This window comes from Rhipicephalus microplus, chromosome 7 (genome assembly GCF_043290135.1).
Source record: "Rhipicephalus microplus isolate Deutch F79 chromosome 7, USDA_Rmic, whole genome shotgun sequence".
In the NCBI taxonomy this organism is placed as follows: domain Eukaryota; kingdom Metazoa; phylum Arthropoda; class Arachnida; order Ixodida; family Ixodidae; genus Rhipicephalus; species Rhipicephalus microplus.
The window spans coordinates 13,069,925-13,084,526 of NC_134706.1; the positions used below are offsets into that span (position 1 = coordinate 13,069,925).

Sequence of the window (14,602 nt, forward strand, 5' to 3'; positions counted from 1 at the left end):
CTTGAAGAAGCATAATGATTACACTTTAGGATTGCGTCTCATAGTTTTACTGTGCCACATCAAGGAACAAGACAGTATAATGCAATGGTTCCCAGCCACGAATGTCTTGGTGACCCTTTGTGGACAGGTGGAAGCGATAAAGTACCCCATCCAGTGAGGGAAAATGGAGAGGCACAGATTGACCCAACATGCAGAGTGAAATAGCTGTCTTTCAATTCTCAAAACAAAGGCACACCAATTGAATCTCAACAGCTGGTCAGTAAGTTGTGCAGTCTGCAGCCACATTCTACTTGTGTCTATGTTCGCAGACACACGCCGTAGAAAACTGCAACGCTTTGCAGTGATCTCATGAAGAAAGAGGAGCGCAAGTCAGCTCTGCCACAATGCAAAGGTGCGATGAGCAGAAGAAAAAGAACAGAAGTATCCACTGTTACAAAACATATTTTGCCTCGACAAAATGTTTTTCTTTCTCTTTCTTGTGCCCATGGGTTTGAAGACCCCCAAAAATGATATTATGCACCCCATTTGAGAACCACCGACATAAAGCCCCAAATAACTATCTCCCCGCCCCCCCCCCCTACCTTGAACTCGGAGGCCGCAGTGAGCGAGAACTTGTGCGACAGATGTCGCCGCTTGTCCCTGTCCTCGGCGTGCTGGTGTTTGTTCAGGGCCAGCGTGTTGCTGTTGTACTGGTTCGTGAAGCTGCGGTAGCTGCCCTCCATGCCCAGCTTGAAGAGCAGCGAGCCTGAATTGAGGGCCACCGCACCGGTTGCCTTGCTCCGTGTCACCCGAGAGATCTCCCCATCCTTGGTGAGCACCAGCACAGACTCGCTGTCACCGTCTGGCGAACCGCCGCCCCCTGTCCCTCCACCAGACTTCTTGGCGGTGCCCGTGGACCGGCTCGTGGTGTCAAAGGCAAAGCTCCGGGGAACCAGCGAACCGGTCTTGGATCGAGTCACAATGGAGGAGCGAGAACCGCCTGGAAAAAAAAGGTTGAGCGTTTCATAAAACTACATGCCGCAGACATGCCTGGGTCAATGCAAAAAACACTGTAACCATCAAGTCAAACCCTTTCAGATTTCAAATTGTTGAACTTTGTTACATTGCATCATACCATTAAATATATTCCATTTTGATTCAGTATTCATAACGCATGTAATGGAGAGATGTACCATATTTACTCTGTAATCCTTGCACTCGCATAATTCTTGCACCCCCCACATCGCCCAACAAAGATAAGATTCTTTTTTTCCTCGAGTAATTATCGCACCCTCAAAAACTGCCACAATAACGCTGTCTGCTCATTCAAACCACTAATGATGATAGCACACACCATATAGCGCCATCTTTTAAGCATGAAGTGTACTATTATTGCACAGAGATTCAATCTAATTCAAGCCAAGCCAAAGCGGCAAATGCACGTTGTGGCGTGTTCTGATTGTTGTGTCGGTAATCTTGTCACGTTATGAAGCGAAACTGAAGCTACACAGCTGCTTTCAAGTTGAAAGTGATTTATCATGCACTAAACAACTGCAACAGGGCCGCCGGTAGGGCCTTCGGAGTCGACGAGTTTTCTGTTTCCTACTGGTGACGGCAGCTGAAAGCCACCAAGACGCATTGGGCCTGCCGTGTGCGTAAGATTGGGATTAATGGTAAACTTATTTCTTCAGAAGGAAACAGCGGACGATTCTGTTACATAGCCATCAGCCCAATACTGACATCTTACGCTTACCTTTTAAGGGCTCCTGCTGAGTGACGAGCGCTACCGCTACGCCCGCAAAACCCACAAACTTTGAGTATGCTATTCTGATTCTCGACTATTTGCTTGCATTTTTTGTGTCTCAAATAAATCTTGCCTTGTGTTGAACCTCTGCTCTTATTGTTGCCGAGGTAAATTTTAATTAGTACTTCTCAAAGCTTGCTGTTAGTTGCTGGTGTGAGAATCCCGAATTGTGGCCACTTTGTTTTCTTTTTCGCTCTGTACGTTTTCGTGGAACGTTTTCCCCCCGTAATTCTCGCACCCCCCAACTTTTCATCGGTTTTCTGCCAAAAAAAGTGCAAGGAATATGCGAGTAAATACAGTAGATTCCAAGCTGACATTGGTACAAAGAAATTTCGCAATGTACTTTCTGTGGTTCCTTTTTCGTCCACCACTTAAAACATAGCTAGCAGTTAGAATGTAGGCTGACATCACATAGAGCAGCACATAGAGATATCACCGCATGATACAATTGACTATCACTTACAACAGGTGACCACACAAAGAGAGCACACCAAGTCATAAAACCCGACTCACTGTCTGGTTCCTCTTTCCCAGTCCCTTTGCCAGCCGCCTTTTTCGCGCTGTCCTCCTCCGAGGGTTTCTTGCCGTCTGCTGACGCAGAACTGTCGTCGGCTTTCGCATCAGACTGCTCCGTTTCCATCTCTTTCTCCTCGCCCTCTTTGGTTTCAGGCACTGCTTTGGATTCGACTTTGGCTGCATCATCCGGATCTTCTTCCTTGACTTTCACTAAATGTTTCCAAAAGATCAAGAATAACGAAAGAATGAAATGACAGCTATGTGCCTCGGATGCATGACAATCTCTTTTTCGTAGCATATCTTTGCGAGCGTGCAAGTCCTCAAATCACCAAGTACAAGAAACACAATGGTCCTTGCTTACCTTGCTTTCAAATTGAATTGTCAGTAAGTCAAATTATGAGACATAACATCTGCACATGCATTGAAACGTGCTTTAAATGAGAGGGATCTCTTAAAGTAAATTTAATCACTCAAACTTTTATAACATGCCTCTCTGCGACTCACCCACAGTGACGGTTTTGGTGCTTGTCGTCGTAGTCACCACCGTGGTCACCATGGTGGTGGTCGTCACCTCCTCTTCCGTCTCCGTGACAACGGGCTTCGTGTCCACCTCCATCTGTTCTTCTGTGGGCGCCAGCATTTCAGACGTCGCCACTTCCACTCCGCCACCGCACTCCACTTTGGGCTCGTCGATGCCCATGTCGAGGATGTTGGCGTGCGACGCGACGTTCATCTCCTCTTCGACCATCTGCGGCACCTCCGCCAAGTGCGAGAAGCCGTCCTCGGGTTTGGTGGGGCACGGCATGAGTAGGCCGTCATCCTCCGCATTGAGGAAGCGGTGCGCTGCGCTTTCGAGGCTGGCTGCCGCCAGTGCCTGCAAGATTAAAGTTTACGATCAACTCCTGTGGGTTCACGTACCAAAACCTCATCCCCACTGCAAGGCACACCATGCTTCATTATGCTGCAGACAGACACCGCTGGCCAAAGCCAGACAATGAGGGAATCGTCCAGCATTAAGCCAAGTCTCATTTAAAAGTCACAAGTACAGTATATACCAGTGCACATCCCTAACACTGATGCTTATTATCACACCTAGTAACAAGAATTTTCATTTGTTCCGGCAATGTCACAGTAATTATTGTCATCAAGTACAAATCACATTTGGCTATTAGTTTTAACTACATCCTTTTCTGTTACTATTTGCCTTTATTAACTTCTTGATTTTCAAAGTAAACAATGCCTTCAGGCCCTTAATAAATAATTAAACTAAGTGAAATCGAGTTAGTTCACTTACTAAGAAATGCCCAGAGATAACTTCATTTTGCAAACGAGTTCTGCAGAATTTTACAAGGTGCCAGAATGGTTTTAAAATTAACAAGCATTTGCTTGAAGCATAGAGCCGCAAAGAAATACATATTAATTTCTAAGAAAGAACAGGCTTCAATATTCTTTGTCCATGTGCTTCGAGTTGTTGAATACTCCCTCTCGGACTGCCAATAGTCATCCTGGTTATACTCATTAGACCCTTTTCAAAACTGTAATGCTAGCTTCACTGCTTTGCGGTATGAACAACTTATGACGGCTAGTCGCTATACCGGGTTGCGGGTTGCTTGTGATACGAGGTGGAAAATGTAGAGGCGGCTCTCTTGATATAGACACGCACAGTAGACGAGCCTCAGCACGTTGGAACTAGTGTTCCAGTACGGCATTCGCCCCGCAATGTTGAGAGGGGACTGACCGCGTTCTCTTCTTCTATCCTCCGCCGCTCCTCCGCCTCCTGGGCCTCTCGCAGCTTCCGCTCTTCTTCCTCCTTGGCTCTCCTCGCCGCCCGCTCTGCCTGTACCTTGGCCAGGGCAGCTGCAGCGACACAAGGGTACAATTTGTCAATGTCCTGATACCCACCCCACAACACAGCTACCTCTGTGCAAAATTGGTAACAGGTACCTGGTACCTAACTGTAAAATTCAGGACAAGCAAAGACGTTTGCAACAGCATTACGATGAAGCTAGATGAGGACGTAGACAAATTAGCCAGCTAACAAATGGGCTGAAATCGAAGAAAACTACTGCTTATTTCACGCAATACAGAATGCATATCTCTTCAACTCCTGTTTAGGGGGCATGTCCGCAATGCTTGGCACCACAGAAACGTAACACATGAGACATTCCTATAAATGCAGAATGTGACAGCTAGCTTCATAAAAACTTGGCAGAAAAATAAAAAAAGGCAATCTAAAGATCATGCAAGGGCTGCTGGATAGACCTACATAGTCAGAGACGCTACAGGCTAACAATTTGGTCAATCCTATAGGTGTGTCCTACTGCATGTTCTTCGTTTGTTTCTTTTATTATTTATTAGTAGTTTATTATTAACCTGTGCGACACATATTGCACAGGTGACTGGATCTCGGGGCACGCAGCCCCAGATAACTTCTGATACGTATTATCCCCTTCGCATAAAACGCTCGCAGCGGCACATCATCCACTCGAGCGGCACCTTCAATTTTTTTAAAGATACAACCACGTCCCTCAAAGTCATATCGTGGTTTTTGGGCGTAAAACCCCACATATTATTACAAGGTTACTACCACTTTAGTGAAACATTGCGAGACTTAATCCCACATGCATCCAAGCATACAGCCAACTACATTTGTGACACCAGGCGATGACCGCAGGCTTACTCAAGAGTCCCAAATGACACCATCCAACACACTAAGACAACTGGTACCCTGTTGACAGAAGCCTCGCAAGAGTGACAGAATCGCCCCATTGAGTCACCACTGCCAATTAATGTTTTACATGGTCTTTATATAAGACTTCATGCAAAAACCCGGTTGCTTCAAGAATAGACCTTTTTATAATTGTAAAGGTAGCTTTACTGCTTTGCAGTTTAAACAAGTAATGACGGCTTGTCACTCGATGCAAATAGCCTGTTCAAGCGCGGTTTGCTCACACAATGACGTGGAAAATGTCGAGTGTCCTCTCTTAATATAAACACTCAGAATAGACAAGCCCAGCATATTCAATCAGGTCCGAATCTTCCCTGGAAGCACGACAGGTGCCACTATTACTTGTTCAAACGTGCAGTGCAGAGAAGCGCACTTGTGAATTATGAAGAGCCCATCGACTGTTGCAATGTTTTCTATAACAATCCGTCAAGTACTATTGGAGTTACAAGGATTTGTCACATCCTCCAAGCACTTTCTCCTTTTGTTATCAGCAAACGCACTGAAAGCTACATAGGGATGGGGGTGTTAAAAAGGGGGGCAAGGAGGAGGCGCCCATCTGGCGGCACGTGGCACAAGCTCCCTCTTATTTTTACGTTGCAAGGCGCCGCTTACTATCAGTATAGTCGTGATCAAGTGAGCTTGCACGTCGTGCCATCCAACGATAGCTAGGGCAAACAATGGGACTCACAATGCTCAAGTAAGCCAATTACCGTGGACAACGAGTTTACGATACAGCCATTCAAGCTCGTGGCATCATTAGTCGAGGGAATGATTTCTAGCAAGAGAACTATTGCAGGGCCCCTTAAAGACTACCTCAAGGACTGGCCCTAGTTTAAAGCTGTTCATGCTATGAGCAGGCAAGAGTCGAACAAAGCTCGGCTTTCAAGACTGGAAGACACAAAGATACCGTTTTCGGAGTCCAGGTACGTCTTCCGGTTTCCTTTGGACGAGTTTGTGAGCTTTTCGGTGAGCTCCATGTGGCGGACAATCTCTTCGCGGAACTCGGCGATGGTCCGGCACAAGTCCAGCTCCAAGTCTTCCGCGTCGAGCACGTCGAGCAGCTCCTCGAGCTGGGCTGGCGTTGAGTAGTAGAACGCCTCGTTGTTCTCCCCTTCGCTGAAATGTGAATCCCGGTTCGACGCATTCATATTTGTGAAGCAAGGTAATCTTGGGGCTTTGGCATCCCCACAGTCAACAAGAATAACGCATTCTTTGTGAAGATGGCAGGTACTTGAAGCCATTGTAGTCCAAGTGAAATGGAAAACAAACAACTGACAACCACGCAGCATCCAACTGTACCCTGCCTTTCACCTCTTCGCAATTCTTTCACACATACTCCAACAGCCTCAATCATATTCGGTTGATATTCATTCAGCTCCCACTAAGATTCCCAGAACCACTGCACTGGCCACGAACTATGCTCCTGGCCGACTTAAAAGCCCCCTAAATAATGGGGCATGCCTCAGTGTTTCTGGGGAAACGGGGCGCTAGATGTATACGAGAGGTGTAGAAGGGCAAGAGGACAGAAACATGTGCACTCTGCATGTGCCGTGGGAAGTCACTTCAAAACTAGCGTTGTCATGCAAACGCCGTTTACCAACAATCCACTAGAGATAAAGCAAACTGTACAAAACTACGCGAAACCAACTTTGTTCATTGAAACAGTCGCGTCTTGAGTACAACTTTTTCAATGTTTTTGCCTGCTTTTCAAATTTTTGTTCAGAATTCCTTCAAGAAACCAATGTCATGCTTCAATTCGTGACACACACACACCACCTTGCCACAAGCAACAGAAGTCAGGCTACTCACACAAAGATCCTTCGGCAGAGGAACCAGTACTTCCTGCCGTGCCGATCGAGGCCCAAACATTCTTGTCGGCTGAGAAGGCCTCCTTTCTCGATGTCCGATATGCAGTCTGTGACGCCAGACACCTGCGAACGTGGTTAAACAACAAATGAAGCATACAAGCAAGAAGAAAACAATAACAGCCCACAGTGATGAAACACAAAGCGAACAAATAAAGTTCAGCCTATTTGACTTTGTGAAATTTGCCAGAGAGCAATGCTGATGACTCCGAATAAAGTCCCTTTTGCGTAGTTTAATTTGTTCATGATGCACCCCATCATACTAATCACTAGGTAGCCATCAAGATAGTTTTACTATTTAAATAAATAAATAAAATGTTGAGGCGAAAGCATACAGGGTTTAACTCAAGGGGCACAACCTATTATGCATTCTATGACGGAACGGAGCTCAATATCCTCAGAGAATGAGATGGAGGAGGGAGCCAATAGTAACGAGAGCTTCCTCGAAATAATGCATCACATTTTGATCGTTTGCTGGGGCACTGCATAATTAATTTGGAAAAGACCTTAATGCCTCAAGAAATACAGAGTTATTCTATCTGTATATCACTATTTGAAGGCATTGTTTCGCAAAGCTTTAAACTGAAGAACATGATGACTTCAACAATTGATTTGTGCTAATGTCTAAACAGGGCACTACATGTTATAGCAATTTCACGAGACGTTTCAGAGACGGCACTGGTGGCCATTTTCGCAAACCGTTGGCATGGGATTGAACTACGTCAGACATAGCCAGACACAAAGCAGGCTAATTCATTTCTACAGCCCAAGTGCTCAATATTTAATCCAATCCAAGTCACTTGGAGATCGTTCTATTGAGTTTATTGGAATAAAATGTGTCTGCATCATTTCCTTGCCAAGCAGACGATAAAATGATTGACAGCAATGAGGATACTAGTTGCTGTTCTCACGGCCAAAATACATGGGCAAGCCTAGATTACAATGCACTAAATGTCAACCAATCTCATGTGGTATGACAGAATGTATCACAAAACGTGTTCAAGATTGCATGCACCCCTGAAGAAGCGTTGGCCAAATAAGGTGTTTTGGAGAACCTGCAAACCATAGAGAGTTCGCATTCAAATCTACTCTTTCGAAGAACACCAGCCCAACACGGATAACTCTAGAGCTCTCATTTAGTAATCATTCTTCTAGTCAATTAATTCAACACCACAGTGCTGTATGCTAGAGCACAGTGTAGTTTAACTAGCCAATCAACTTCGACCCTGGCGGTGATGCAAAGGTTAGTTCCCAAATCAAACATAACGGTTATATTCTTTGAGCATCGCCAAAAGGTTCGCACGGGAGTCCATGACGGTCAGAGTACCAATAGCAAAGGAATGTCAAAGTGTAACTAAACAAAAAAAAGAAGAAATAAAATTAAACCAATATCTAATTGCAAAAAAGATCTGTCTTCTACGAGGATAACCTTTTCAAAAGACTACATGAATTTGCCGTTGCCTTTAATTAAATGGCTAATAAAATAAAATTTTACAAAATTTCAGCTTCACACTCGTGGTGCCAAACCAGAAGGTAGTTCAAAAGCTGGGTGGCCTGCCTTGGGTCTCAACTTTTTTTTTTTCACTCCCTCTCTTTCCGTTTCTTTTAGCTCTTTTTTGTATCTATTTCCATTTCAGTGTTTTTCTCCGTATTTTTCCTGTTTCTATCTTCCATTTCCTTCCTGTTTTGCTTTCTTTCTATATCTTTCTCTGTCGACTTTGCTTCTATCTGTTTCAGTCCTTCCCTTATTTTCTATCTCCCTCTCTCTCTGTGTGCTTGTTCTCTTGCCAATCAGTCATTGCATTTCTCACTGGACAAAGTGGCACACGCGTTATGGGAGTGAAGCACAAGAGGGCGAAGAGAATGCATGTCCTATTTGTGATAACGACGGTATTCTGTCCACTCTGCCCAAACTAATGGTTGGCTTGAAGGACTTCGCTCCTAAAGCATCAAGGCATCCTGCATTTGTCTCAACTGAAAATCAGAGGATGTGCTGTCGCGACATTTTAAGAACTGTGCTTGAAGTCGCCGCCACTGCTGCAGCAACCATCTGGAAGTGCACAGGAGCCCAGACCAAGATAAAGAAAAGCAGCTGACGGACGCGAACTTCTTGTCAGGCCGCAAATCGGGCCTAGTTTTTATCTTGTGTTTGCAGCTACTTGGAGAAGAAGTTGGGAGCTGCAACTGCAGCTACACAGACGGGTGCCGTGCGTGTGCTCAAGCGATGCATTTTTAAAGAGGTAACGGCACGAATTTCCAGAGCTGTGCTTACTCTGCCATACATATCTGCCACATGCAGAGGTGGCTCTGTGTTAGTGTGACGCTCAATAAATGATGTTGAGATATTTTATTTTTCCTTAAGGGGACATTAAGGAGCGAAACTGCTTTTTGCGTATTAATAATCCTGAAAACACCACTTTCGCTGCGACACCACACTTGGTAAGCAAGAAAATGCGCGAAAAGAAAATGCGGGTGAAGACGCCACTTTGACATTCCCACACTAAATACAGTGACATCAATAGATTATGATGGCGTCTGCTGGTTTTCCCGTAGCTTGTAATCTATAAAGATGAAGTACAGTGTAATCTGTGAGTAGCATAGAACTTGCATAAATGCAAAAGTTCATTGAGACAATGAGGCAAAAATTTTAAAAATGCATTTTGAAACTTAGGACATAACGCACGCAGATTTCGGCGTCAAATTTAAAAACGAAACTTTAACTTTGATTTCTTCGTGAATAATGAACTGATGCCAGTAAACCCCATGGCAGCACAGTTTACAGAGGGCAGTTCGTAAACCTAAACCAAGTCCCTGTTTCTCTTTAGTGCCCTTTTAAAGAGACATCAATCAAATAACGATTTATGTCAGAGTGAAAGCTCAATGTATGACGTCTGAAATGACAATACTATCAACAGCACTGCCCTACTTACGGAAAAATTAAGGTAAATGCACGAGAACAAATGCGCCACAGTAGGATGCTCGCAACATGATCGCGATCAAGTCAGACGTATTGCCTACAATTAATCACTAGTAATCGAACTAGCTGCGCCAGCAAGGAACCATCGTATCTCAAGACTCAATAAAATGCTGCTTGTTTATGTTTGATTCATTGGAAAAAGAACTGCCAGATGTTATTATGGGGAATGGCGAGAATGGTTCAAAAGTTCAGTTTTCGTCTGGTTAAAGTAGACAGGCTGTGCCATCTAGCGGGGCCAGTTGAACCAAAGCACGTCTGCCGTCTCAGAGCTAATGGCAGGAAATTGTTCAATGGCCGTTGTTGCTGCTGTGGCACCCGCTGCTTTCATTCTGCAGCTACTAGTGTCGGCAGCCACACAGTAAAGCCGGGCAATGTTAGTTATGCAAAGCAACAGTGACCTGATACGTTCCGCTTGAGGCGGCTAATTCGAAGTGCGCTAAACTGATGCGAACCACTAAAACGTGATTTTATTTCAAAATAAACACTTCCTTGGCACAAAAGTCACACTAAGAGATTTTCGGACTGCTATTTCAACAATCAACGTTGACTCAATAGTTGCCTTTAGTGTCCCTTTAATATCAATTTTCACAAGGCACACCTTCCGACATCAAAAGTAGCATGACATCAGGCTGCAGTATCGATCTCGGAGACTGTGCACTGATATGGCTAGCTGCCATGACATCAGGTCCGAAAACATTCAACGAGGGCCCTTGCGCATTACCATGAGCATACAAAATGACCCCTTGTACATCTTCAACAGAGCCACAGCGCTGAGCAGCCATGAAAATGTCACATGTTGGATGAGCACATGACGAGAAGGTTGTATCACATCGTGACAACACGGCACAGTAGAAACCAAAACTAGCTTTTAAAGATGTATAATTAATTTTACAGGGCACAAGCACTCGTTTTCTAGGCGTAGCACTAGTAAAAAAATGAAAATTTTTCGTATCAGTACCCCACCGAACGAGCAAGCCATTTTATGACAACTCGAAGCCATTCTATGTCAATTCAACTAGTAGAAACGCCGGTAAGACTAGCAAGAGTGCCCTGCTTGACCGTTCTAATGTGGCACACGTTAGTTGACTACCCTTTGACGCTTCCCTTTAATCCCATCTCACGTAGGTACCTCGACACACTTTGTTAGGAATAAAAAAAAAGTGTTACAAAGCCTTGTGCGGTTTGTCTGGCAAGTAAGGTCACACTAATGATTATGATCTATAAAAAAATTAAGTAACATTGCTTGGATCTGCTTCTGTGTATTTAAAGAGACATCAAAGATAAACAATTTTTCTCATTTTAGTAAATTACTTGTTCACAATAACATGCCGCTTACCATGGGAAAACATTCAAAAACGACATATGGATGGCTACAATACATCGAAGCTACGGCATTGATGTCAGAAACTTTTGAACGTCTACTAGGGCGTAAATAGCTCGAAATTGGTAAAAACGGAGAACATTGTCCACTGAGGGAGCCATTAACTTATATTATCCCGTTCAACAAAACCTCGTTGACCTAATGCAGACAAAATACGGAAAAATGCTTCAAAGATCCACGATTCCACCTATGAAAATTTCGGTGGGAAATTGAGAAGTGATTTTCAACACATTCTTTCCCATTATTATTAAACCTACGGCAGTGGAATTGATGACATGAGTTTTCATAGCATAATTTTTCAGCTTAACTTCTTTTTCTACATCAGAGTTTTATAACAATTCACAGTGACAGCCATCGCAAGGTTATGCTATCTAGCCCACAAGCAATATAAACCTGGTTAAAATTACGCGTTTATTCACTTCAAAGCACTATTCATCACCATCAGTCCAGCATCTTCCAGTGAGGTTACTTTTAACTGGTCCAACCCGATCTAGGTTGGCATGATGTACTTTATCAGTTATCCAAAGCTCAATTAGTCTGTAAAAGCGTGAATATGGTGGGTGAAAGGCCAGTACAGTGTAAGGAGGAACCATCTCAAAATACAAACCACATCACTTCTCAAAAACAAGTAACAAATGTTGCCTCCCGCTCACATTACTTGCACCGGCACGTCCACTTCCGCAAATTCTACACCTTTCATCAATTAATCCATTACACCGAGAGGTTTGTTAATGAGAGCCACTTTCCTATTCATCGTGGCATGCATTCCGCACAACCTGCACGGCGAAATCAATATCCTCCAGCTGTCGTAGGGAATCTTGCATTCACGACAGTTGTCGCGTGCCATCGATAACGATGAAATAACTCCCCATCCGCTCAAAGAAGTACCTATATGGCAGTATTTGTATCCTGTTTTGTTGCAACAGGCTGCCAATGATGCTCTTGTCGTGGCTGGAAACCACACGTGCTTGTGCACGACACAGGAGCAGACGTTTTTGTAGCACTCAGTCGCAGTTTAGGTTTCACCGAGCGTCGTGAGGGTGGAAGATGCCAGAACCGTTTGTTTTGTAAACACGTCTTGCCACGTGACCACGCAACACAGTAACTTACTGTGTGCACGTGGGGCCCGTGTTGACAACTGCAGCAATGAGCGCACGCCGGGAGCAATGCAGCAAACACAAAATTGCAACATAGAAAGTTGTCGGCCAAACAACCAAGTTAATATTGACGTCCCATTGTAAATTGCAGAAGAAAGCACATGCAAAGAGCATAGCCACCAATGCACACTCGTGACGCATTTGCTTGTTTACATTAGAACCAAGTTGATATTGACGTTGTGAAGTGCTCAGTTGTGTGCAATACAGTTTAAATTTTCATTTTAATTATGGAATAGGTTTCGTCTGCCATTAACAGTTCGTAGTGATGCATGTGTTCATACAATTAACAAGCCTTCATTTGTATATCACTATCAACGTGCGTTGTAGACTTTCCTCGCTTTCAAAGTCACTTTCACTTTAGTGTGGTGGCTTAATTATGGTATAGGTTTCGTCTGCCATTAACAGTTCGTAGTGATGTATGTGTTCATACAATTAACAAGCCTTCATTTGTATATCACTATCAACGTGCGTTGTAGACTTTCCTCGCTTTCAAAGTCACTTTCACTTTAGTGAGGTGGCTGGCAAATCTAGACCACTGAAGAGGGTGCCCCCAACAATTGAAGCCAAATTGGTCATTTCATGGGGCAATGCGCGGATGAAACAGTTATACGGTTACTGGGAAAGTTGTGACGAGGACAGCAGGTTTCACACACTCGACGACATTGACAGCACTGTCAAAAAAGAAGGCTTATAAACCGTGACGCCGCTATCAGAAGCAAGCAAGCCGAGAAAAAAAGTGTTATTTACGAAAGATAAATCAACACTGCCTCCTATCCGTGCCGCATAAATTTGGAAACACCAGCCTCTCGCGCCACTCGAACCAGCAGCGTCATCAACATCTCAACCGCGCACACACAACCGCAGCACGATTCCTAAACCATTCGGGGCTTCGCGCCAGCCGCTTTTCGACTCGCCATACTACGCATCAATACCTGGTTGGCTTGACAGACCGTGCAGATCCAGTCCTCGGTGGGCACATCTTCCAGGGGCGGGTCGAGGCACGCCAAGTGGTAGACGGCCGGGCACGTCTCGCAGCACAGCAGGTCGCCCAGCTTGTGACAGACTCGGCAGTGGTCGTCGTGCTTGGCCACGCCTTCGCTGGTGATGTCCTCGCGGGCCTGCGCCGTGGTCAGGAACTGGTCGCACAGAAACTCCAGCACGTTCAGCTTGCTGGCCACGGCGGTGAACGGATACTCGCACCGTTCCAGCGCGGCGAGCATGGGTCGGTACTCCGGGTCGCTCGTCAGGTACATGCGCAACACCGCGGGCCACGTCACGGCGTCCACCATGTACAGGTGCACGTTGATGCTGTCCTTGAGGTCCTGCGGACCGAACTGCGTGCCGGCGGCCTCCTCTTCGCGCAGAATGGCGCGCAGCAGGGCGATGTGCGCCTCCGAGAGCAGCGCAGACTGTTCGTCCGACATCAGGGCGACGCAGAAGTCCTCGAAGCGAAACGGCGTCAGCCTCAGGATGTTCCTGAAGTGGCGCAGCGTCTCGTAGATGCTCAGGGCGCGCATGGTGTGGCACGTGGGCAGGATCAGATCCTCCGAGCTCTTGGGAAGCGCCAGCGCGGGCAGCTCGCGCTCCTGCAGAAACACCGGGCTGTGCGCCCGTCGCGTCCATTTGCGCTTGGCGGGCGTCGAGCTGGAGATGGTGCTGTAACTGCTCTGCGAGTACACGCTCACGTCGTCCGACTCGTAGCTCGCCACCGAGCCGTCGTCGTCCTCTTCTTCGTCCTCGGCGCGCTGGTAGTCGCTCTCGTCCCCGCTGGACGGAGGCGGCTCGAAGTCATTGTCCTCGTCGTCCCCTCCTCCGAGCACGCTCTGAATGAAGGAACGCACCTTCTGCGACTTCTCGCGAAGCCTCTGTTTGAGCTGCGGCGTGCTGTTCTCGTACGGGCGCAAGGGAAGTCCGAGCCGCGAGCTCTGGCTGCTTGAGCCAGCGTAGAGGTAGCGAGGCTTTTTCAGCAGGCTAGGCCTATGCGACAGTACCGCCGACTTGGGCGGTCTACCGCGGCCCCTGCGGCCCCGCGAGGACATCTCTGGGTCTCGGTATCGACCCGAAACCGCTAGGGAAGCTTTCTCCGGCCCGGCTGGGGCCCAATATTCACCTGGGGCTCGGTATTTCCCTGCAAACGGTCCATACTGGGCCTACATTTTGCGAGCCGCCATTACCGCTGTCGGGATCACGTGACC

The 14,602-nt window shown here is 46.1% G+C and overlaps 1 protein-coding gene across 3 annotated transcripts in view; it reads right to left on the reverse strand.

The window, feature by feature from the left end:
- E(bx) (nucleosome-remodeling factor subunit NURF301 E(bx)) overlaps positions 1-14,544 on the reverse strand; it is a 69,759-nt gene extending 55,215 nt beyond the window's left edge. For all 3 annotated transcript variants that reach the window (XM_037431568.2, XM_075868692.1, XM_075868691.1), the window contains exons 1-7: positions 13,340-14,544; positions 6,837-6,958; positions 5,935-6,143; positions 4,038-4,156; positions 2,804-3,173; positions 2,297-2,509; positions 582-979 (exon numbers count right to left, since the gene is read on the reverse strand). In XM_037431568.2, coding sequence (XP_037287465.2) covers positions 582-979; positions 2,297-2,509; positions 2,804-3,173; positions 4,038-4,156; positions 5,935-6,143; positions 6,837-6,958; positions 13,340-14,446 — 2,538 coding nt within the window. In that variant the 5' untranslated portion in view covers positions 14,447-14,544. The remainder of the gene's footprint in view (positions 1-581; positions 980-2,296; positions 2,510-2,803; positions 3,174-4,037; positions 4,157-5,934; positions 6,144-6,836; positions 6,959-13,339) is intronic.
- Positions 14,545-14,602: the final 58 nt, after the last annotated feature.